Source organism: Oncorhynchus clarkii, chromosome 26 (assembly GCF_045791955.1).
Source record: "Oncorhynchus clarkii lewisi isolate Uvic-CL-2024 chromosome 26, UVic_Ocla_1.0, whole genome shotgun sequence".
Classification (NCBI taxonomy): Eukaryota; Metazoa; Chordata; class Actinopteri; order Salmoniformes; family Salmonidae; genus Oncorhynchus; species Oncorhynchus clarkii.
The window spans coordinates 18,473,410-18,499,231 of record NC_092172.1 but is presented as its reverse complement, the minus strand read 5'-3'; the positions used below and the strand labels follow the sequence as shown (position 1 = coordinate 18,499,231).

At 44.2% G+C, this 25,822-nt stretch overlaps 1 protein-coding gene across 1 annotated transcript; it reads right to left on the bottom strand.

Annotated features, from left to right (window-relative positions):
• Window positions 1–25,431, bottom strand: LOC139384298 (retinal dehydrogenase 2-like). The gene is made up of 13 exons (XM_071128968.1): window positions 25,197–25,431; window positions 13,524–13,628; window positions 12,814–12,954; window positions 9,726–9,855; window positions 8,277–8,338; window positions 7,403–7,531; window positions 7,021–7,134; window positions 3,567–3,669; window positions 2,383–2,567; window positions 1,901–2,065; window positions 1,494–1,651; window positions 1,183–1,257; window positions 1–984 (listed from the first exon to the last, which is right to left on the bottom strand). Exons 1-13 carry the CDS (start codon window positions 25,317–25,319, stop codon window positions 912–914), a joined length of 1,563 nt encoding a protein of 520 aa, XP_070985069.1. The 5' UTR covers window positions 25,320–25,431; the 3' UTR covers window positions 1–911.
• Window positions 25,432–25,822: the final 391 nt, after the last annotated feature.

Below are 25,822 nucleotides of genomic sequence, written 5' to 3'. Positions count from 1 at the left end.
TTTTTGAGAGAAAAAAAAGTTTTATACTAAAAAAATCTATGGTCCATTTTTTATATCTTATAATTTCATAGTACATAATTATATAAACATGAACATAGATGGACATCGATAAGAAACTTACATTATGATTAAAATACATTACTCCTCTTCTTAGCAGGTATGACTAAAATTATTTTAAGAGGTTAACCATTTTTGTTTTCACGTTTACATTGGTCATACATTGACATACAGTGTTAAGTAGTAAAAGTTCAAATAACAACATGAACAATTAGATGTCAACAATTGCAAATTCTAATTAACAGTTTCAATGGACTCATCCATTCATTTCTGAGGTTGAGAGCTTCAGTGGTCTTGGAATGAGCTGATATGCTTCCATGAATGTTACCTGGCAAATCAAAGCAATGATACATAATGACATACAGTAGGAGGTTTGACAATGATACAACATGACCACACTGCCTCCCAACACGCTACAATGATTAGCTGACATGTGGCAAAGCAGGGATGGAGGTGCGGTGCTTAAGTCTGTGAGTGTCCAACTCCTGGGGGTTAGGGGGGTTTTGGGGGGGACGTGAACAGAGTAGCCTCTCCCATCGTCTCTTCGAGTGCTTTAGTGTGGTTAGTGGAGGAGGTGGGTGATGGCAGTAGGTTGAGAAGAGGTTTGGTGTGAACTTGAGACCGCAGGTGGACACCGGGCTGATGGAGACAGCTGATGTTGATGTGAGGAATGCCCATGGGAGGTGAGGGAGAGGAGGGGGCAGGGAGTTTTCACAGCCAATAGAGTTAGTTGCCCATGGTCATGGCTAGTTGGGATGATCAGTGTGTTTTACCACCACAGACAGACACCCAGAGGGTCAGTGGTGCGCCTCAGAGGAAGTCCTCCTCCACTACGTGTGGTGTGGCCGGCTGCCTTAGGAGTTCTTAGCTGAGATCTTTATGGTGATGGTCTTCACCTCTGAGTATTCCTTCAGGCCACAATCCCCCCTGCAAACATACACACACAATGTCAGTTGAAACATATTTCTAATGAACTGTAGCAAGCTTATTGTACAAAGCTTCATTTGGAAATATTTTGCAACCAAAACTTTTCTCTATTGTAAGCACACAGTTTACAGGAATACTTGCTTGGCTTTTGTCACACACTTTCAGACAGTGGGCTAGGAAACAGAAAATAATACTTACAATTCACGCCCGTTGCCAGACATTTTATATCCTCCAAATGGACACTGCGTGCTCAGGGCATTGAAACAGTTTATCCTAAATACACAAAACATACATCAAACATCATCTTTGATTCTTCTGCATTGTTTTATAATCGTGTTGAATGGTAATGCTGTCAAGACTGGTTAAATGAAGAGCATGCTGAGTGGAGTGTAGTTGAATACTGTATGAGCTATCGTTTAAAAAGCTACAGTAATATGAGTCAACCTTTTATACGATCTATGGGGTTAACCAGGGACACATAGATAGTTATGATGATGAGAGGGTCTTACCAGACGGTGCCAGCCTGCATGGCTGTGGAGATGGTCATGGCTTTGGTGATATCGCTGGTGAACACAGCTGCCACCAGGCCGTACTCTGTGTTGTTGGCCCTTTCAATCACCTCATCAATAGTCTTGAACTTCATGATCTGCTGAACTGGTCCAAAGATCTGGAGTAGACAGTTAGTAGTATTTGTAAGATGACATGTTGAAACATTCCATGATGACATCCTTGCTTAGTCAGACCATTAAGTATGTGGGGGGCAAGGGCATTAATAGACATTTTAACTTATTTGGAAACCACCTTCCGTAAAATCATAGGGCATGGAAAGTCATACTGTGTTTCAGTCATACTGGGAGTTTTAGTCATACTTTGTATCATTCATTCAGTGTACCAGTCAGTCAGTGTATCACCGTACCTCCTCTTTTGCGATGCGCATGTCATCCTTGACGTTGGAGAAGACAGTGGGCTCGATGAAGAATCCTTTCAGGCCCAGGGCTTTGCCTCCACATTCCAGCCTGGCTCCCTCACTGATGCCACTTCGAATAAACTCCAGCACACGGCTCTGCTGCTCCTGGCTGATCTGGATTAAGAGAGAGACGGGGAGAGGAGAGGAGAGGAGAGGAGAGGAGAGGAGAGGAGAGGAGAGGAGAGGAGAGGAGAGGAGAGGAGAGGAAAGGAGAGGAGAGGAGAGGAGAGGAGAGGAGATGAGAGGAAGAAAGAAAGAAAGAAAAATGAGGAAGCAAGAAGGAAAGCCAAAAGAGCATATTTAACATACAGTAAATAAAATACATTATATTTAGTCATGCACATATTGTGTCGATAACTGATATGTTTTGACATAGAGGGTATTGTTTGACTCCTCCCTCCCTTGCAGGGTCTATGGTCCTCTATCCTCACCTGTGGACCCTGCTCCGTGGTGGGATCGAAGGGGCTTCCTACTGTCCTCCTCTTGGCCCTCTCCACACTCCTACGCACAAACTCCTCATAGATGGGCTCTTCCACGAAGATACGAGAGCCTGCAGTGCAGCACTGGCCTGCATTGAAGAACACTCCCTGGTGGGCCTGCTCCACAGCCAGATCCACTAAGGAAGAGGAAGAAGGGTAAAAGGGGGGCTCAGTATACAGTTCATTTTAGCTGCATGTGGTAGTACATTATTACATATTGAAAAATGTTGATGAAATTCCATATGGTTCTTATAAATTACATGAATTAAAAGCGAATATCATTAATGCACATACACTACACATGCACAATCATGGTCAGAATGTTTTCTACCACTGTCCAGCTATTCTCTATGCTGCACATTTGCTATCTGACACCTGAGAGACAGGCCCCTGCCAATGCACGCAAGGGGTTAACGGAGCCCAGTGATTTATGGGTCTCGGCTGATGCAGGCGGCCAGGGCAGGTTCCATTCTCCTGATTTACGGGCCTTGGGGAGCCCCACTCGCGGCTGCTGAAAGCATTTGAAAGCCCCGGCACCCCCAGTTCAGTGAGACACTTAGAGCTAACATGAGAGCCATCCATCCATTGGTTTTCACAGCCCTGTGAAGCCCAGCGGAAGCTTTTGAAGATGCAAGAGCTCTCACTCCATGTGGACACATCCACTGTCTCATTTTGCATGTCAGACTAAATTATTGGACAAATCATTGTAAATAATCCCCCTCGGCCCTCTATCAAGACAATGTCTTTAATAAGGCAGGGGATCCCAAACTTTTTTGTCCCGCGACACCATTTTGATATCACAATATTTTCCCCCAGTCTGATTTATTGCCTGGTCTTGTCCACTCTGTTCTAATGAGTCCTGCACAGCTTGTGGGCATTGTAGAGGGAAAAAGTGATGGGATCAAAATGTTTTGAAGCTTAAAAGGATCAAAAGATAGAGCCAAATTTGCAAGAAAAAAAACAGAAATGGCTCTGTTTATTACAACCCCAATCTATAGCGCATATTTTATTTCAGCCTTTCTCTCGCGACCCTATTTTCAAATCAGGCAATGCCATATAGGGAACCCCTGCTTCCATCTGGACGACCACCTATGGGGAAACAGGAGGAACTAATAAAACAGTGTCATCAAACTTACAATCAGCGTCTGCAAAAATAATGTTGGGATTCTTTCCTCCTAGCTCCAGGGTTACTCTCTTCAAATTACTCTTCCCAGCTGCTTCTTGGATCCGCTTGCCGACCTGGGGAGGAACCAGGGCTTGGGTTTAGTTTACTCACGCAGACACAAGCAGACCTGTGGCCGGATCACTAAATGGATGCAGCCATTAAATAGCTTAGCAGGTTGGTTAGGCCCAAAACAAGGGATGCACCACTGGGCCCACAGAAACACAAGTGTGCCAAACACACAGCCAAAATATCTATTACAGGTTCTGGGAGGCTTCAGCAGAAAAATAAAGTGATGTTTCAGCAGCGAACAGCATCTCTTCTTAAATCAAGCGCAGGAAGAAGCAACCACAGGTTGTGTGGGTGGCAGCAGCAGCCTGGGCGTGTGGCACATTGAAACACCTAACTGTGATAAGTTGTAAAGTGATGCCTGTTTGGTGCAACGTGGGCCTACACTGCCCTGGCTGGCATCGCTGAATGCTGAGGATGATCTGAGGAGTTGGGAGTGTTTATCAAACAGCAGCAGGAGCTTTCCTGTCGACTTCTCTGTTCACAATTTCCCCCTCATCAAAAGTGCTCTCACCATTATCCAAATACTGCTGAATTCCACAGCCCTTTCCCATCTCCCTCCAGACTCACACAGTGGAGACGTGTAAAAACAGTGGTTCTCTAGTAATGCATAGCGTGAGCTCTCAGTGAAAATGAATCGCTTGCAAGTATTTGAGTCTGCCCAGCTGCTCTTATTATACTGATGTATTGTATTGACCCCAACATTATTTCTCAACACCATGAGATGAGATACATCCTTATTAAATAGAGACAAGCCTGAGAAAGAGAGCGAGCAACATTCATAACCATAAACCAACAAGCACACTTCCTGTCCACCCAGGAGTCACTGACACACATGATTTTATTTTCCAGGAGATAGAGAGAAGACCAGCGCTGGGAGAAGATAGAGGGAGTCCCCCCAGTGGAAAGGAGTGATGCCTCATCTCTTTGCACAAACCATGTTTAACACTGGAATGTCTCACTTTCCCAATATTGCCAGACTGCGTTACTCTGTGTTAGGAAATGAGCAGGGCAGCCTGCTGAGTGTTCTGGTTGGATTGGTAGAGCAGCTGTGTGATAGGGACAGCAGGACAAACCTTCCTCTGGCAGGCAGGCAGCAGGCAGGCAGCAGGCAGGCAGCAGGCAGGCAGCACGGTCTCTAAAGCTGTCCTGGCTGTCGCTTTCTTTGATGGCGGGGCTCAAGGGGTGCTGACTAACATGACGTTACACTGAAGTGTAAAGGAGACACGGTGGGCTGGCTCCCACTTGCGCCGCTACTGTGGAGAGTCACAGCCCTGAGTGTGTGTGAGTACAAGGATGAGGGACCGCTGACTCAATGGCCACCTGAAACCACACCCCCCTTCAAGCCTCTACCCATCCACCCCATCTACCCCCTCCAGCCTCTCAGAGGATGCTGTGTCCACTGTCCCCTCTCGCCCGGTGTGACTGAAACCCAAGGTGACTCACAGTCTGGGCATCTACATTCTCTCACAGCAGCGCTTCATCCACTCTGTAATTGACTCCAGATCACAGGAAACAACAACAGAGAAAGCAGTTAAAGACAACTGGCCACTTTTTGGGGAAATGTTCTGTAACCGCGGATGGTAAAATAATAAAAAAAGAGGAAGGCTCGTATGTGTGTGCTGCCTGGTAGCATGTACAGTGATGGTGGAGAAAGCCCTGTGGATGTTCATTGGTTAGGTAAAGGAGCATTGATCAAATGATTAAATGACTTAAGTTCGGGCTGCATGAATGGACTCTGAGGATCAATTGAAACCCTATTCACCCTCATTAACTTTATTACTGCATTCAGGTTCTCATTAATAACCGTTCAGATGATTTGGACATCTGGGTCTTTGTCATCCGTACAGGGCTTGACAGAGATGTTGCAACAAAAATAAATAAATAAACAAATCCCTTATATTCTCAATAAAGGCCTGGATTTGATTCAACCACACAATTTAAATACATGTTTTTCTCCATATTATGTTAGTTTGCTTTGGTTACAGTGTTTCTGTTTGTCCCCTTATCACCAAGAGCAATCTATTATGTCTGCACATGCGTAGCAGTGTTGGTGGGTGCTGAATACCACACACACACAGTCACTCTCCTCCCTTTCTCTCCAAACAGATCCCCAGAGTCAAAGCAAAGATACTATAAACTCTAGGGCTTCTCTAAACACTACAAAACCTTGTTTCATTTACGACAGATACACGTGAAATATACGCAGGTCATTTCAAAACATATAAAATCCATCGATTTATGGCGCTTCATAATTATGTTAAGATTACTGTAGGTGCTCTTACTGCCTGAGGGGGTACATTTGTGGTTAGCAATAACAGATGTTTATAAAATGATCTAAATGAATGGAATTGGCAGTCATTCTGACTGATCACACAAGACGGAGGAATGCAATCCAACCACAACATCTCCTAATGCTCACTGCCTAACATGGTTGATCATTCCTAGTTTTCCATCAACATTTTTCCACTGTCTATGAAGGCGGCTGTTTTTCCTAGGGACCTGATAGACAACTCAATGTCTGTAAGGTACAGTAGCAGGTTGTCATTAGACTGGCTGGTACACTTATGAGCTAGTTTGTCTGTGACTGGTCTATGTATGTCAGTGTATGTACAATATGTGTGTGTGTGTGTGTGTGTGTGTGTGTGTGTGTGTGTGTGTGTGTGTGTGTGTGTGTGTGTGTGTGTGTGTGTGTGTGTGTGTGTGTGTGTGTGTGTGTGTGTGTGTGTGCGTGTGTGAAGTGTGATGTGTAGATGTGTGTGTTAATGTGTACATTAGTGTGTGTGTGTGTGTGTGTATAGTGTAGATGTGTGTGTTAATGTGTACATTAGTGTATGTGTGTGTGTGTGTGTGTGTGTGTGTGTGTGTGTGTGTGTGTGTGTGTGTGTGTGTGTGTGCATGTGCGTGTGTGTAGTGTAGATGTGTGTTAATGTGTACATTAGTGTGTGTGTGTGTGTGTGTGTACATTAGTGTGCGCGTGTGTATGTGTACATTAGTGTGTGTGTGTGTGTGTGTGTGTGTGTGTGTGTGTGTGTGTGTGTGTGTGTGTGTGTGTGTGTGTGTGTGTGTGTGTACATTAGTGTGCGCGTGTGTATGTGTACATTAGTGTGTGTGTGTGTGGTAAAGTCCAGCAGCAGACTGCTCACCTCTGATCCCCCTGTGGTGAGAAGTAATGACAAGGCACGCAACTTATGTAAGCACCTGTTTGTTTGTTATTTAGACTTCAATACAGGAACCCAATGTCCCCTAATTACCCAGCCCTCCATCTCTGCTGCTCTGCACATGTTGGCCACTGTGTCACTAAAAAAAGCAATAGGGACAGTGGATTATCCGTCAATCGCTTTGTTCATGGAAATTACCTCAGTTGATCCTGTGAAAGCCACTTTGTCTATGCCCATGTGCGAAGCAATCGCAGCTCCTGCCGTTGGCCCGAATCCTGGCAAAATATTGACGACTCCCGGTGGAAACCCAGCCTGTCAAAACAATATGAGAGGAAACAAGCTTTAGAGGAGAGGACAGGAGAGCCAAGCAAAACCACAGGCAGTGTGGGGGAATCCGGACCCAACCCAACCTCCCTACCAGCAGACCAGAGAGAATGGACAGAACATCAAAAAGACAAGGGGCAAGAGAGACACACTGTCTCAGAGAATGGGAGAGGCCGAACACAGAGAGAAGACATGGAGGATGTGGATAAAGAGGCTCTAAGGATTGGGTTACTGTGGTGATTGTGCTGTACTGTACCTCTTTGACCAGAGATCCGATGTACAGGCAGGTGAGGGGTGTCTGCTGAGCAGGCTTCAGGACCACCGTGTTCCCACAGGCCAGTGCTGGACCTAGCTTCCATGCAGTCATCATCAGTGGGAAGTTCCACTGTAGACATAAACACCCCCCCCCCCACACACACACAGGACATCAGACTCTTGACAAAGGGCGCTCACTCATACTCAGTAACTCTTCACTGCTCTCCCTGCTCTCCCACACATTCCGTCGCTTACTCACTCATAGAATCTCACTTTCACTTGCCCAACGTAGTCATGACAGGAAATGTTCTCCCGCCCTATCTATTCTCTTCCCACATCACTGAGAAAACAAGGAAATTGCAACACATGTGCAGTACTTAGAGCGTGTCATGGTACTACACAGGCGGGTGTTATTTCTACTTTACACTGAACCCCAGTAGGCCTCAGCACAGACCCACACACGCTTCCTCAAGCTCTTGCACAATCAATGCTCTGTTCTTACTTCTGTCCTCCTGTCCCTTGTCTCTTTCATAGTGCCCCCCCTCTCCCTTTCTCTCTCTCCCCCTTCCTCTTCCCCTCTTTCTCTCTTTGAGCTTATACTGATCTGACAGTCTCTTTCTCAGCCTGCCAACAGATTTACCCAAATATACACTCACTGATAAGCACGTCAGAGACTTCCAGGAACCTGCACAATATGTTTTAACAACAGGGCTGCCTCTGTCCCAGACCTCACAACCACCACCATCCCAACACCTTTCCTTCTATCCACCTCTCTCTGCATATTGAGTGGGAAGCTTTGCAGATGTGGGAGAGTGACTGTTAGATTTGTCCTCTGAGACTAGACATCTGAATAGAAAACAAACTGGCACACTCACAGGGATGATCTGTCCACACACTCCTATGGGCTCGTGTCTAGTGAACGTAAGATAGTCTCCATCTGTAGAGGAACACACAAGAACAAGGCTCGTTACTATCCTCTGCTCAAGCTGGGTTTGGGAAATGAGCATGTATGAGACATTAGCAGAGCAGTGACCGGATGACACATCAAAACACCAGGTGTCCATGTTGTGCTTTTGACCAACACAATTCATCTTGATCTAAAAAGGCAATACATCACACAGTACCATTCTTTTGTTACGCTACATTGAGCAAAATGATACGTGTCACTCTGTTTAAAGTCAGGAGAAAGCAGTGGGTGTTAAGTTGGAAGGATAGTTTCATTCCTCTTACATTACCAGAGTAAAGGATGATACTCGTTGAGGGTGTGCCATGTTTATTCATTCCCTACAACAGTAGTAATAACAATCGCTATGGAGTGGTAGAAAACTGAACAGTGTTTATTACAATAGAGTTATGTGATGTTCATGAGAACAGGATGGCTAAGGCTTCAGCTGATGAAGCATTGCTCCAGAGAGGAGGAGGAGGAGGAGCTTGGACTTGGAACTAAGGCCCAAGGGTGGACTGGCCAAATGCTTCATCTTCCCTGGTGGCCAAGATAAGACATCTCAACATCATCCAGGCCACAGAAACAGTTCTGTTTGTTTGCTCTGTAACACTGCTGCACATTGGAATAGTGCTAAAGACAAACTCTGAACAAGCTGAGGACTGGCTGGGTTTGGTGAAGAAACACAGGAGGGGCTTGAAGAGCGACCAGACCACAGTGCTAGTCTCAGGAGGTTGTCTTTCTTAGGTCCTCTGTTTTCTTGGCTACTAAACAATAACTTAACATGCCTGTTAAAAGAGTGTGGATGACTTATATAGACTCTCTAATGCCAGGCCCTCAGTGAGCAGACCCCATCTGGTCCTCAGGTGGGTCCCTGAGAACCATCTACTACCCAAACACCACCCCAACCCACCCAACCCCTCGCCCAGCTAATGGTTGCTCTATGACAGAGCTGCGGAGTGGCTGTCCTAACTCCTATAGACTCCCCGTTGCGATGCTTTAAATTAGCCAGAACAGCCAGCGGCCCTCGCTCTTTAGTCCTGTCACTGGGCTCCACTGGTGGCAGTCTCAACAGGAGGGCGACCATTAAGGCTCAGATTTATAACTGGCCAAGGAGCAGCCTTATTTACCCTCACATCACCTCTGTGCCCTCAGCACAGCTCATCTTCTGTCCCGCAGGCCCCCAGAGAGAAGCCTGGTGCTCCGCTTATCTGCTGCTAGCTAACTAGTAATCTTCACCTGGCACTGGCATCCACCACATACCTCTGACCTGTAACATTCTGCCTGGGTTCTAGTTCGTTGAAATTGAAGAGAATAAGAATTCAATGTGCTTTTGGCTACATAACGTACAGTCAGGAAGCCTGAGTTGGAATAGACTTACCCATTGGAATGGACGTTCCATGGATCTTGTCTGCGTATCCAGCATAGTATCTGAGCGTCTTTATGGTTCCCTGGAGGTCCACAAACAGGGTGGGCAGGAAAGGCTTCCCACTGTCCATGGACTCTATAGTCTGGAGAGAAATATATATTAAAACACAATCTTTGTCTTTTTCTTTTTTCCAAGAAACAGTTGGTCTTAAGATTATCTCCGGGGGAAACGTGATACTAAAATAACATCATGCTACAGTGCCTATAAGTTATAAATCATCCTTTAAGACTTAAGGTTATTAGGTTGATTTAACACTATTATAACCACATCAGCAAAAGCGTAGTGCTTTTCTCCGGCATCTTTTAAAACAGTCCCCTTGTTCTGACATCTCTCTGTCACAATACGTTTGTTTTAAATCTGTTCTTTTTTTACAATAATTATTGAAAAAATATGCTTTAAATTGAAAACATTTATATTAATGTAAAGTGACATAGGATGTCTGGAAACATGCCTTAAAGATTCAAGTTATTATTATTATTATTATCTCAAGTAAATAATGGACACATTTATATTTTAAGGGGGTCTTATGAAGATCATTCTCTGATCTTCCGTGGTACATTACATGGCCATTACTATGGAGTTGCTCCCCCCTTTGGTGCTATAACAGCCTCCACTCTTCTTGGAAGGCTTTCCACTAGATGTTGGAGCATTGCTGCCAGGACTTTCTTCCATTCATCCACACAAGCATTAGTGAGGTTGGGCATTGATGTTGGACTATTCGGCCTGGCTCGCAGTCGGCGTTCCAATTCATCCCAAAGGTGTTCGATGGGGTTGAGGGGTTGAGGTAAGGACTCTATGCAGGCCAGTCAAGTTCTTCCACACTAATCTTGACAAACCATTTCTTCGTGCATGGGGGCATTGTCATACTGAAACAGGAAGGGGCTTCCCCAAATTGTTGCCACAAAGTTGGAAACACAGAATCGTCCATAATGTCATTGTATGCTGTAGAGTTAAGATTTCCCTTCAATTTAACTAAGGGGCATAGCCTGAACCATGAAAAACAGCCCCAGACCATTATTCCTCCTCCACCAAATGTTACAGTTGGCACTATGCATTCGAGCAGGTAGCGTTCTCCTGGTATCCGCCAAACACAGATTTGTCCGTTGGACTGCCAAATGGATAAGCTTGATTTATCACTCCAGAGAACGCATTTCCACTGCTCCAGAGTCCAATGGTGGCGAGCTTTACACCAGTCCCACCGACACTAGGCATTGCGCATGGTGATCTTAGGCTTGTCTGCGGCTGCTCGGCCATGGAAACCCATTTCATGAAACTCCCAACTAACTGTTATTGTGCTGACATTTTGTTAGGTTACAGACTTATTCTGTAATATACACACAATACCCCATAATGACAAAGCAAAAACTGGTTTTTAGAAATGTTTTCAAATTTACATAACCATTCAGACCCTTTACTCAGGACATTGATGAAGCACCTTTGGCAGTAATTACAGCCTTGTGTCTTCTTGGGTATGACGCTACAAGCTTGACACACCTTTATTTGGGGAGTTTCTCCCATTCTTCTCTGCAGATCCTCTCAAGCTCTGTCAGGTTGGATGGGGAGCATTGCTGCACAGCTATTTTCAGGTATCTCCAGAGATGTTTGATCAGGTTCAAGTCTGGGCTCTGGTCGGGCCACTCACGCACATTCAGAGACTTACGCCGAAGCCACTCGTGCATTGCCTTGGCTGCGTGCTTAGGGTCTTTGTCTAGTTGGAAGGTGAACGTTCACCCCAGTCTGAGGTCCTGAGCGTTCTGGAGCAGGTTTTTATCAAGGATATCTCTGTACTTTGCTCTGTTCATCTTTGCCTCGATCCTGACTAGTCTCCCAGTCCTGGCCGCTGAAAAACACCCCCACAGTGTAACCGGTGTGAAATGGATAGCTAGTTAGCGGGGTGTGCAATGATAGCTTTTCAATCGGTGACGTCACTTGCTCTGAGACCTTGAAGTAGTGGCCACGGCTTTAGTAGAGCGATAGTAGAGCGATGTGTGCAGAGGCTCCCTGATTCGAGCCCAGGTAGGGGCGAGGAGAGGGCAGGAAGCAAAACTGTTACAACGGCATTATGCTGCCACCGCCGTGCTTCCCCGTAGGGATGGTGCCAGGTTTCCTCCAGACGTGATGCCTGGTATTCAGGCCAAAGAGTTTAATCTTGGTTTCATCAGACCAGAGAATCTGGCTTTTCATGGTCTGAGAGTCCTTTAGGTGACTTTTGGCAAACTCCAAGCGGGCTGTCATGTGCCTTTAACTGAGGAGTGGCTTCCGTCTGGCCACTCTACCATAAAGGCCTGATTGGTGGAGTGCTGCAGAGATAGTTGTCCTTCTGGAAGGTTCTCCCATCTCCACAGAGGAACTCTAGAGCTTTGTCAGAGTGACCATCGGGTTCTTGGTCACTTCCCTGACCAAGGCCCTTCTCCCCTGATTGCTCAGTTTGACCGGGTGGCCAGCTCTAGGAAGAGTCTTGGTGCTTCCAAACTTTTTCAAATTAAGAATGATGGAGGCCACTGCGTTCTTGAGGACCTTCAATGCTACAGAAATCTTTTGGTACCCTTCCCCAGATCTGAGCCTCGACAAAATCCTGTCTCGGGGCTGTACAGAAAATTCCTTCGAACTCATGGCTTGGTTTTTGCACTGACATGCACTGTCAACTATAGGACCATATATAGACAGTTGTGTGCTTTTCCAAATCATGTCCCATCAATTGAATTTACCACAGGTGGAATCCAAACATCTCAAGGATGATCAATGGAAACAGGATTCACTTGAGCTCAATTTCGAGTCTCATAGCAAAGGGTCTGAATACTTATGTAAATAAGTACATACATTTGTATTATTTTTTAAATTTGTAAAATGACCTCATGACCTGTTTTCGCTTTGTCATTAGATTGCTAAGGATTTTTTATTTATTTAATCAATTTTAGAATAACCCTGTAATGTGGCAAAATGTGAAAAAGTCAAGGAATCTGAACTGTATAGTGTATGTTCCTTTGAGCAAAAACAAAGAAGTCCGGGATCTGGACTTAGAGCACTGTGGTAGACTCACTGCTAGATAGGCACTGTCCCTCTCCACCAGGTCAGCCAGTTTAGCCAGCAGTCTACCCCTTTCTGACGCATCCATCCTCCGCCACACTGAACCAAGGGTGAAGGCCAGCCGGGCCGCCTGCACCGCCTTGTCCACATCAGCCTGTAGAAGAGAAACAGTTTAATGATTGAATCAGCCTGAGGGAGAGAAACAGAGAAACAGTTTAATGATTGAATCAGCCTGAGGTAGAGAAACAGAGAAACCGTATCCAGTACACAGTTTAATGATAGAACCTTATCCAGTTAACAGGTGTTTCTCCACCTCCATTGAGACAAATAAAATGTGTCTGTCTATTCCGAATGATACTTAATGGATCTTCCATTAGCATGTTTAAGGCTTGTTCTGCTTCAGTTATTCCACACAGAGGTGCTGATTTAGGAAAGGAGAGAAGGAACAGCCGAGCCAGAGAACCAAACCACATTAGACTAAACTCCCTGCCCGTTTGCTTTCCTTGTTTTTTTGGACACATAACTCACACATGGACAATGCATGAAGGAGAGGATGCCAGGACAGGGGTGGTGGGAAACACGTGTGGAAAACCCAAGCGTAGCTCTGTCTAACAAACATCTAATCCTCAAACACTGCAAGGGAAAGTACCTGTGTTTTCATTTCTGAAAATATAAGATATGGGAATGCAGAAACTACAGATTTGTTTTTATTTTCTACAATACCTTCTCTGCTTCTTGGACCTCACAGATCTGCTCTCCGCTGGCTGGGTTGTAGACTGGGAAGGTCTTTCCGCTCACAGAGTCTTGCCACTCATTGTTGATGAAAATCTGCAGGGAGAAAAGATGCAGCGTTCAGTACACAGGATGGAGAGGCCCATGTGAGAGGGGAAATCTGGTTCTAGGAGCAGCTCTGTTTCTCTCCAGAGCCTATTCAGCCATTCCTGCTCTAAAGAGGCACAGGGGCCCTGGTATAACATTTTACTTGTGCAGTTTTCTCAACACACAAATGCTGAATCAAGACAGAAGTATTTACCTGATCAAATAAGAAATGTGCTGTTAAAAATGTGCTGTGTTTCATGATTAGATTATTGGTATCAGTTTGAGAGGGAGTATAATTGTAAGGTTGGATCATTGGTAATGTGTGTTATATTGTTTAATAAAAACATATTGTTTTGTTACCGTGGTGCAAAAAAAAACAACCTATTCCGTAACTAATGGTACTTCCTGATAAACAGTCTAGTGAGAGTGAGCCTGGCTCCTACAAGTGCCTCTCAGTTCTTGTGTAAGGGAGGGAGAGAGGCAGAGAGGCAGGGAGCCAGACAGGCAGGCAGGGAGGGAGGGAGGGAGAGAGAGAGAGAGAGAGAGAGAGAGAGAGAGAGAGAGAGAGAGAGAGAGAGAGAGAGAGAGGGAGGGAGGGAGAGGGAAGAATCTGTGGAAATGTGGACAGAGATTCCTGCCTGCCCCGCATGGCTCTCTGGGGAGTACTCCAACATCTAGACAAAGAGGTGGGGGAGAGATAAATCCCTATCAGACACCAGACACCCCCCTCACTCTCTCATACACACACACACACACGTGCGCACACACATACATAAACATATACACACAGAGAGAGAGAGAGAGAGACACACACGTTTCACAACATCGCTGCTCGTTTATGAGATCATAAAACACAGGCCACACTTGGTTTCTGTGATGCGTTAAAGCAAGCCGTCCGTTAAACAACCACCTGGGATTCCAAACGGACTCTTTTCAAGCTCAATAAAGACACAAAGAAAAACAAATGTTTAGACAAATAACAGAAATGGTACATATCTCAAGGAATTGGCCTGAGTTTAATAACAGTCCTCTGAGCTTAATTTTAAAAGCCCCCTAACAAACTGGTGTGATTTGATTATACAAATGTGACGGATGTCTTATGTAAGAGTAAGGTAAATTAAAGATGTCTCTGTCCCGTTGGCTTATTGACATGTTTTGGTCTATCACAGCGACTCCTCAGACACTGTTTTTAATTAATGTCAGTCTGTCTGATAGATGGGGTGTTAAGAAAACATCTGCTGGCTTAAATCCTCCTGTATACACATGTGCTCTTACCATACTTTTATTTGAGAGGGAGAAAAGATACACTGAGAGCAGAACTGAAAGCAGGGTTCAAGTGTCCCGCTGGCCCAGGCCTCTCTAGCTCTCCAACATGTTTACCAATGTAAACTTAGAGGCTTAAGCACAATTTAATTGGCTGTAAACTGTGAGGAGTGTTTACTTTAGGGCAGGTATAAAATGCCAGCTCGCTTGGAAACCATTCAAGACTCAGCACACAGACATCACTCTCACTCCCTCCCACTCACTCTCTCCTGCAGTTGTCTGCTTTACAAGAAGAACCTTGCACATGAATAACTCATGTTTGAGTGTTCAGGTGTTCGGTATCTGCCTGTACCACTCTGCGGCCCATACCATACAAACTTGTATACCATTTCAATGAATCTGTATTAGCCTGCCCTGAACACTTCCCCCCACACACAACAGATAGAAACATGCCCACTGAGGGTCCTCGTCCAACACATCCCAGCACAGCACACAAAGTGGACCCACAGTCATTTCAGACAGCAGAATCGACACAGGTCCCCAGTGGGCTCTCTCCCATCCACATCCCAGACTTTATTAGTGGGCTCTCTCCCAGCCACAGCCCAGCCTTCTCAATGAGTTCTCTCCCAGCCACAGCCTTGCCTTCTCACTGAGTTCTCTCCCAGCCACAGCCTAGCCTTCTCAGTGAGTTCTCTCCCAGCCACAGCCTAGCCTTCTCAGTGAGTTCTCTCCCAGCCACAGCCTAGTCTTCTCAGTGAGTTCTCTCCCAGCCACAGCCTAGCCTTCTCAGTGAGTTCTCTCCCAGCCACAGCCTAGCCTTCTCAGTGAGTTCTCTCCCAGCCACAGCCTAGCCTTCTCAGTGAGTTCTCTCCCAGCCACAGCCTAGCCTTTTCAGTGAGTTCTCTCCCAGCCCCAGCCTAGCCTTCTCAGTGAGTTCTCTCCCAGCCCCAGCCTAGCCTTCTCAGTGAGTTCTCTCCCAGCCCCAGCCTAGCCTTCTCAGTGAGTTCTCTCCCAGCCCCAGCCTAGCCTTCTCAGTGAGTTCTCTTCCAGTTCATCCAAGCTGAGTGTTCTCAGGCGCCTAACATCGGGGGACACCTTTAATCTGACTCTCATTAAGAGCACTTCATAAAAGTGTCAGTGACGACGAGGAGCTGAGGGCCTGCTACAAAAACAGAAAGCCCTATAGAGCACGGAATTAGTTTTAAAATTTATAGGGGCCACTGTAGTGGAACGTCCTAAATCAGGGGAGCCCCCTGACAGCCCCGACAGTCTGAGCAAGAATGCAGTCCGTGGGTAGCTTTATGCACGGCGTAACCCCTCTCACAAGGCACCGCCGAAGGAGAGGGGATAAAACAGGGGAACAGTGGACCAGGCAGCCATCTAAATCATGGCTAGAAAAGGACAACCATCAGCCACCGTTTGGCTCGGCCCTCTCGGGGCTCAGGGGGCTGTTAGACTTTTGTCTCGTCCCATTCAGAGAGTTGATTAAGACGACAAGGCTGCACACTAAATCAACTCTCAACGTTTCTTAAAATTGCTTTTAGGTTCATTTAGAAACGAAGGGGGAAAAAACTCAGATGGAAACTCAAGTGCAAAAGTGCAAATTTTGAAATGATGTGTTTTCTTTTTGTTTTTCCCATCCCCCCGTGGTGTCCTTGCTCTCACCACACATGGCGGTTTCATTTGTATACAAATCATTATCCCCATATAAGTACTCACTGCCTTTGATAAGGGGCCATTATAAATAAATTGACCATGTCTTAGCTCCAATCAAGTCTAGCAAAATGAAAAAAATAACAGCTACAGTACCAGTCAAATATTTGGACACACCTACTCATTCAAGGTTTTCTTTATTTTGACCATTTTCTACTCTGTAGAATAATAGTGAAGACATCACAACTGTGAAATAACACATATGGAATCAAAAATTCAACAAATCAAAATATATTTTAGATTATTCAAAGCAGCAATCCTTTGCCTTGATGACAGCTTTGCATACTCTTGGCATTCTCTCAACCTGATTCATGAGGTAGTCACCTGAAATGCATTTCAATTAACAGGTGTGCCTTGTTAAAAGTTAATTTGTGGAATTTCTTTCCTTCTTAATGCATTTGAGCCAATCAGTTGTGTTGTGACATGGTAGGGGTAATATACAGAAGATAGCCCTATTTGGTAAAAGACCAAGTCCATATTATGGAAAGAACAGCTCAGATAAGCAAAGAGAAATGACAGTCCATCATTACTTTAAGACATGAAGGTCAGTCAATCCGGAACATTTCAAGAACTTTGAAAGTTTCTTCAAGTGCAGTCACAAAAAAACATCAAGCGCTATGATGAAACTGGCTCTCATGAGGACCGCCACAGGAATGGAAGACCCAGAGTTACCTCTGCTGCAGAATTACCAGTGTCAGAAATTGCAGTCCAAATACATGCTTCACAGAGTTCAACAGACACATCTCAACATCAAAACTGTTCAGAGGAGACGGTGTGAATCAGACCTTCATGGTTGAATTACTACAAGGAAACCGCTACTAAAGGACACCAATAATAAGAAGAGACTTGCTTGGGCCAAGAAACACGAGCAATGGACATTAGACCGGTGATTTGAGATTTTTGGTTCAAACCGTAGTGTCTTTGGAAGACGCAGAGTAGGTGAACGAATGATCTCCGCGTGTGTAGTTCCCACCGTGGAGCATGGAGGAGGAGGTGTGATGGTGTGGGAGTGCTTTGCTCGTGACACTGTCAAGGCACACTTAATCAGCATGGCTACCAAAGCATTCTGCAGCGATACGCCATCCCATCTGTGTCACGTCCTGACCTCAGAGAGCCTTTTTATTTCTCTATTTGGTTAGGTCAGGGTGTGATTAGGGTGGGCATTCTAGTTTTTTGTTTTCTATGTTGGCCTGGTATGGTTCCCAAACAGAGGCAGCTGTCTATTGTTGTCTCTGATTGGGGATCATATTTAGGTAGCCTTTTCCCACCTGTTTGTGGGATCTTGTTTTTGTGTAGTGCCTGTTAACACTGCAATTACTTCACGGTTCGCTTGTTTTCTGTATTTGTTTTGGTGAGTTTCTTTGATTAAAACATGTGGAACTCTATGCACGCTGCGCCTTGGTCCATTCATTATAACGAACGTGACAATCTGGTTTGTGCTTAGTTGGACTATCATGTGTTTTTCAACAGGACAAAGACCCAACACACCTGTAAGGGCTATTTGACCAAGAAGGATGGTGATGGAGTGCTGCATCAGATGACTTGGCCTCCACAATCACCGGACCTCAACCCAATTGAGATGGTTTGGGATGAGTTGGACCGCACAGTGAAGGAAAAGAAGCCAACAAGTACTCAGCATATGTGGGAACTCCTTTAAGACTGTTGGAAAAGCATTCTAGGGGAAGCTGGTTGAGAGAATGCCAAGAGTGTGCAAAGCTGTCATCAATGCAAAATGTGGCTACTTTAAAGAATCTAAAATCTAAAATATATTTTGATTTATTTAACACTTTTTTGGTTACGACATGTTTCAAATGTGTTATTTCATAGTTTTGATGTATTTACTACTAATTCTACAATGTAGAAAATTGTGAAAATAAAGAAAAACCCCAGAATGAGTAGATGTGTCTAAACTTTTGACTGGTACTGTATGTCAGTCCCAAAGCCTGTTTTAAGATGATAACTGACATGGGAAAGTTATATGTTGTGTGTATTGTACAAATAGGAAAGGAAACAAGTGGTGGGATCCAGACCTCTCACAGTACACCAACATGAAGACAACTGCTAAAAATGCATAGAACCTTTACACTGAATGAAATCAATCGATTTGTGTTTATGAGGGAATGCTTCAAGCTGTGTGGTTTCTTATTATTTGGTAAACACGCAGGCCATTTTGGTATTACAGAAAGTTGGCAGAGTTTGTGCTCCCGGTGCAGCCGTGACATCTGATCCTCCTACAACACACAGAGAGAGAGAGAGCTGCCTGGCGTGGATGGGAACTGGACAGTCTGCAGATAGGTCAACACTTTATGCATGGGCCACAGGACAGCTGCAAACATTTAGCAACCCCCATGTTTTTCTGTTAAAACTGTCAATCTCACATTGCTGACAGTACTTGTCTGTTTGGCTGATGAAATGATGAGACATGCGTGCCTGAAGCCAACGATGAACTTAAGGTTTACAGAATACATGTTTCTGATCACATCAGCGTGGCTCTATTGTTCACTATTAAGGGCACAAATGTCAATATGAAAATATGCTCTGCTTATCTACAACATGCTCTCAATGCAATGGGACTAGGTGGTGATCACCTCGACCAAGCAAAAGGTAGATAGATATATTTGGGAGTCCCCTGAGAATACATGTGCAATCAGCAGACATTGAGAAACTAAAGAGTAATGTTCCATCAGTTCAGTGAATTCAAGGCGCAGTCCTGCTGATCCATTTCTCATCTGCCACTGTGCTCTCTCTGGAGGCTGCTCCACAACTGCACTTGGGAGTGAGGGCAGGCAGGGGATGCCAAAGTACTCACAGCAGCCAGCAAAACATCTGTTTGGCCTCTAGCGTCTTCTCATGGCTCACACGCTTAAGGAATATTTAATGGGACTCATTTCTCGTCCATTTTCAGGAGGCAGGAGAGAGTTAAAAACATACATATATGTTTATACACAGCAGGCCAAGATTCCACAGCCAGACGGATCCTGATCAGGGCACCTGCAGCTTTCGTCTGCACAGGAAGTTTCATATCCTTTCCTATCACAGGACCTCTATTTCCGCTCTGTTTTCTGGATCTGTTTCAAGACATTTATAATTACTACTGTTACAAGCGAGGGGAGGGCATGTGAAACTGGAGCCCAGTTGGTGTTTTTTCCCCAGTCCTCCTGACACCATAGAACCTTCATGTTTTCCATTCACACACCCGGAGACAATGCCACCCTGCTCTCCTGGGTGTGGAGGGGACGACCCCGCTGTCACCGACTGGCAAACATCTTTGTCTTGACTGTGTCTGTGGTGAGAAAGTTGAATATGTTCCCCCTCACTCCTTAATGCAAGAAACAGAAATTCAATAGGAAACTGTGTTTGAATATGAATTGTCATTTGTTCAAATGGATGGAACATGCGGGAGTTGGAGTTGGGCGGCACAGCCTCTTCTAAGCCGCCATGTGGTGCCAATGTCTACAGAGTCTGAGATTGACACTTTCACTGAGGTACACTGAGTTTGTCTTTCAATCAGCTGTATCATCTGTGCAGATTTCAAACATAACATTTATCCTAATTAAATAAATATCTGCGTTAAAGAAATAGCCTAATTTCATAAAATAATATTAGGGATATCAAATCCCCGATTTTCATAAAGAGCATAAGCCTTTAAGACTGAAAGACTTAACCATACTTTTCTAAGGGTTCAAATGATCAAAATATTACATTGATGTAAGAGTAGAATATTCTATGCTTCCACTACATTCTGTAAGTGGGAGAAATAACACAAATAAATGTCATCTGGGTAGAATATAACTACAGTGATCCACTAGTGATAAGGGGTGACTGGGGCCTGGTGACTATGACTTCATGTCTGGCAGACTTCTGCCCTCTGTGTATCTAAGACTCTCTAGAGGGGAGAGTTTTTTATGGATATCAGAGGATTTATGGAGCCAGCAGTTTTTCACAATGACACCTTAAGGATTTACACGTTCCATGTCAACCGGCCTGAAGACTTAAGGTATAGAAGTTAATGGGATAACCTCCCTGTCACCGGGCTTCCTTAAAGAGTGATTAAGAGACAGGCGACGCGATGTTGACGCCTCTGCTCAGACGATAATTTACACTCACTGCACAAACAGCCATTTCACAACGACGGACATATTCATGGTACCGCAAGCTCACCCTGTCACAACCAGGGATGTGTATAACTGCGTTTGTGACTGTGTGTCGGAGAGAAAGAAGGGGGGAGAGTGTGAAACGAGAAAGCGAGGGAATCGGAGAGAGAGAGAGAGAGAAGAAGAAAAAGTGAACACTCGCTGTGCTAGTTGTGATAAATCATTCAGTCTCCCAGTGTCCTCCACCTTGGGGTTTGTTTGATGTTCATCGCAGTAAGATGGTGGTTTTGAAGTGAAAAACTCCAGAAGTGCAGGTCAGGTTCTGGCAAGGCAGGTCACTGACCCACACTGTGAGACAGGCCCAGAATTTACAGCCCAGTGGACAGCACCTAGCATTGGGGAGCCCCAGCCTTCATCTGTACTATCTCAATCAGTGACGGATTGATGGGGCCTCTTTCATTCATTCACATTGACTGACTGACTGGACTTCTCACAGATTAGTTTACAAAACCCTCCCTCGCTTCAATATGCAGGTTATAGATTCCTATTAACGTTAAAGTTAACGTAAACCAATCTGGAAAATAAAAGCCATTATTTACATTGGGAAGCTATATAATGAGCATGGCACTGCGTCTAGTTAAAGTCTAGTATGTTTGAACATTGTGAAGGTTGCATACGCATAGCTCTTCCTGTTTCACTGCATTTGACACAGTTGAAAATTAAACCCTATTTGGATTAAAGCCCAAATTCCTCTGCCAGGATTCACTGATTTATAGTCCTCATTCCCCACAGTCTATGTACACTCACAGGTGTAGGATCTTAATTTGAGCACCCTGTTACAGGAGAACTGCAATGCTGGAACAGTAAAACTTGTGGTGTATTTAAAGTTTAGAAAGGCTTCTGAAGTTTGTAATATCCACTTTGAAATTTCAGACTTGATTATCCCTTACGAAAAATGTATCAACCCCTACAAAAATGTTCATGAATTATAATCCACATAATAATTCACATCTCCTGTTGCTGCAGGATTATTTTCTCAACTCAAGATCCTACATCTGTAAAAGTACACTAAACTACAACCGTGCTACAGTGACTCCAGTTTACCATTAACTTCAGCTACTTCTGTCCTACTGACAATGAGGAATCCCTGCATAACAGTTTTATAGTAAACAATGACAGAAAAATGTCTATACCTTGGCCGCTCAAACATTATGCAGGATCATACACACTAAGTATCAAATCAAACACATTTTGTGACCTCAACTTTGCATTTCCAGGTGTCTCTCTCAACAACTTGAAGGAGAATGTGCCAGAAATGCTCCTTCCCTCCATCTCTAAAGATTTATTCTTCTAGGTGTCTGGTTTAACGACTCCTAATCATTGAGCGGTGTGAGAAGCCACCCGGGCCAGAGAAATCACCCCCTAAAACCCTGAGAACACTGGCTCTGTCTCCATTCATTAACTATACACCACACAGTTTATCCTTCTCCTCTCTCTCCCCGCTCTGCAAAAAGCTCAAATCATCAATAAATGCCCATCGGGGTAGGTTAATTTATGGCTTCCTTCGTGGCGCTATCAGTCCTGCGGACTACCTCACAGACGGAGAGCTCTAAAGCCGACTCTCCTGTGACCATTCAAATGCTATGTTTTTATACTAGCTTAGACTCTTACTACCCAGCTGGTTTTAGGCCACAAGCTATGGTGAAGTGGGGGTAGGGTAGATCGAGGAACAGAGACCCAAGCGTCCTCTTTTTACGGCTGTAGCTACAGGAGAGCGGGGTGTGAAAAAGTTTGATTTTTTTTATAACAAAGCAAAGTGAGACCTGAGCAGACCTTCCAAAGTCTCACTGATCTGCACAATCCCACGCAGGGAGGGAGATCGCTTAACTGACATGTTCACACAAATGTCTCTTTGACGGCAAACAGTTCATTGCTCAGTGAAAGGGACAAGGGTAAAGCGTCTATGGCGATAACACCTCTCTATCTCACACCTCTCTACAGTCACTGTTGGTACTAAACATACTATGGCCATATCTTCAAGGACACACTATTAGTAACATCCATTTGCTAAACAAAACTGTTGACTGAAAAAAAGACATGTCATGGTGACTATCTCAAACTGTATTCATATTCACTTATCAATGATCATGTTTTACAGTAAGTAGAAAAAACATCAACATACTCAAGCTCATGTGAGACCAAGGAAACAATTCTAACCCTGAGTGCAAGGAGCTGCATTACAAGCATGTTCATTCTCAGCTCTCTACTGGACGTCTGGCTGCAAAAGGCAGAGGCACATCACACAACTAGCCTACAAGGAGTGGAAGAATGCATAGGGCTACACAGAGAGCATGCGCCCACAGTCCAGAAGGCCAGCTCTTTCCTAGCTAAGGACCCTGATCGCAGTGTTCATTCTCCCCCTGGCAGGCAGGCGGTGGGCTGGATAGAACATGAACAGGGTGTGAGGAGAGGAGCGCCTGCATCAGGGGTGGCCATAAATCAGTGATCTCCTGCCCCCCATGTCCACCAAACCAACAGGGACTGGATGATTCAAATTCCTGGGGGTTAATTCACCAAGCCCTGCGCTCTCTAAAGGTTCTCCTATACATTCCACCCTTTGCGTGCATTCTTTTAAATAATACTAAGCATGAGGGAGGTAGAGAGAGGGAAAGAGGGAAGGAGAGCTGATAGCATGACTGTGCACATAAGGCAGGCATGCTAAACCAGTTCTCCTCTTATGGCGAGTAGACCACTGTAAGTTGCTTGTTGCCTCAGCGAAGTGCCCTTTGAACTTACAACAACAAGGTGTGAGGCTAACACTGATTACAACACTGTACTTCATATTGTGCTGTTATGGAGCTCTCCTCAATAAGAAGTGCCCTTTACTCACACTCATGGCAATAAAAGCATAGGATTTGAAACTACAGAAGGAACCATGCTACAGCAAACAGACAAACATCCACATTATTGTACATGTTTGGATGGTGACTCTACAGTCAGGTCCTAGTGATTTGATTAAATGTATACCAGCATTAAGTAAAGGGGGAGTTGAGAAACAGCCTATACTGGGCCTATACTGACATCACATATTATTCTCATTAATGAAATCCTCAAAATGCAAGGATACATTTTGTGTAAACAATAATGACCAAAAATATGACACTTTCAGAGGAAGCCCTTAGGGTCTGATTCCTGCTATTGCTGTGTAGGCCTACTTAAACGCCAACGGAGCCCATAATAACCAACCACAAGTGTAACGGCACAAAAATCTATTCAAATACCATTCAAATACAATGTCTAGGCTATAGAGTACACATCAAATAAAATATGTAGGAAACGTGAGACTTGTGATTGAAATAAGTCTTCACATTTCATCAAGTGTTCTTGCGTAATTTTGCATGAGGTCAGAAGAGTCGTGCGGACTTCTAAGGACAATAATGGACTAGAACACCACAACTTTGCAATTAATTCCGTGAATCTAATAACTTATTCTGAATCATAGTAAAATTAATAGAATTTACAACATGCGTAAGGGGTTCTGAAACCAGTGAAATTGCTTCTTACGGTAGGCAAAGAAACCAAGACCCTCCTCATTTTATGTTCAAGCTTTGATATGATTGAATACAATTAGTTTAAATACATATTTTGAAACGAAAAAAAAGCACACTTAAGATAAAATATGACAATAGGCCTATCAAATGTATATCAGACCAAACCATGGATTTTTACAACAAAAATATATTCCAAAGTGAATATTTTCAATTCAATCGTATTTTGCAATTACAGGTGTGAATGAATCACAGCAACAAGGTATTTTTTCTAATTGTATGCAAGTGATATAAGATACCTGGGAATCATGTTTATAATCAATAAATAGTTAATAACATGCGTTTATTATCAATCACATAACTGCAGGTTGCGGGACGTTTATTCTATCTGGACAGAATTGCGTAACGACAACATTCTATCTGGAAAAAATGCTGACCTTCACTAAATGACTGCTGTCACCTGTGATAAATACTATTCATTGTAGCCACTGCAGATGACATACAGACTATATGAGTCATGGTGAATATAAAAGTGAAATAAAAACCACCTGTGCAATATAATTATGTTGGCAGCACTGTTAATCATTCAAACATGCCTTGGAAAACACTCGATGTGGCCGTGTGTGATAACTTTTAGAAAAGTTTCACACATACTGTACGCCACATGTTGATGAGCTGTATTCTATGCTATGAGTTGAGCAATGAATGCGAGCAAAGATCTGAAACCAATTTTACGAGGGTAACTCCAAAACTTGAATGAACATTTTAAACCGGACTCAATCACCTGTACTGTGCGCAAAGACATTGGCTAAATTGGGCAGTTACACACTTTAAAAATTGTGTCAATCATCTACAGACAAATACCTTTAGGGGGGAAATATTCTGCATAATAGAAGAGATATGATACATTGAACATAATATGTGACTCGGAGTAAGTAAGTTTAAGTTGTTTCACAGACCTTGGTGTACTTGATCTCCGCGTTGGGCACCGGCGAGGGCATCAGCTGGAGAGATGCCATGAGCGCAGCGGCATCGGCGTCGGTCTTCACTTCACCAGGGAGTTCGATTTTACTGGAAGTCATCGCGCCCGCCTCCGTGTGTCTGTTGCAGATGCGTCTTCGTTTTTTTCTACTGATTTCTGATTAGGACTTTGGAATCCTTCCTGTGTTTATAACCAGGTGTCAGCGGCGGTCCGTTTTTATTGGGTAGAGAACAGGGCCGTCCTCCTGATAGAATTCAAATCTAGCTTAATTTACATAAACGTACCCAGCCATCCATGTTGGGGAGGGAAAGTACTTATCACAATGTCTCTCGTTATAAGTCAAAGCAAACACATTGAAATTGATATGTTATCTGTATTGAATAGATAGTGCCAGTTTAAACACACTGACTTACATTTAAGATATTATAATGAATATACTATAACAAAATGGGATCAGGGTAAGATGTTATATTGGAGAAGTGGTGCTTGTGGTATTTACGAGAAAATTAAACACCTTGGTAAACGGTAAGTGTGAAAGCAATTCCTTAAACGACTCTTTAATAAAAACAACATGCTACAGACTTTTTGCTGTAAAGACTCCAC

What these genes read in the sequence shown, in the direction of transcription:
- LOC139384298 (XM_071128968.1), bottom strand. Translation starts at nt 25,319, where the DNA reads ATGACTTCCAGTAAAATCGAACTCCCTGGTGAAGTGAAGACCGACGCC. An exon ending in CTTTCACAGGATCAACTGAG is followed by an intron (nt 3,670 to 7,020) that starts GTAATTTCCATG and finishes GTTCCTCCCCAG; the next exon opens with GTCGGCAAGCGGATCCAAGA. An exon ending in ATGCAGGCTGGCACCGTCTG is followed by an intron (nt 1,258 to 1,493) that starts GTAAGACCCTCT and finishes TTGTGTATTTAG; the next exon opens with GATAAACTGTTTCAATGCCC.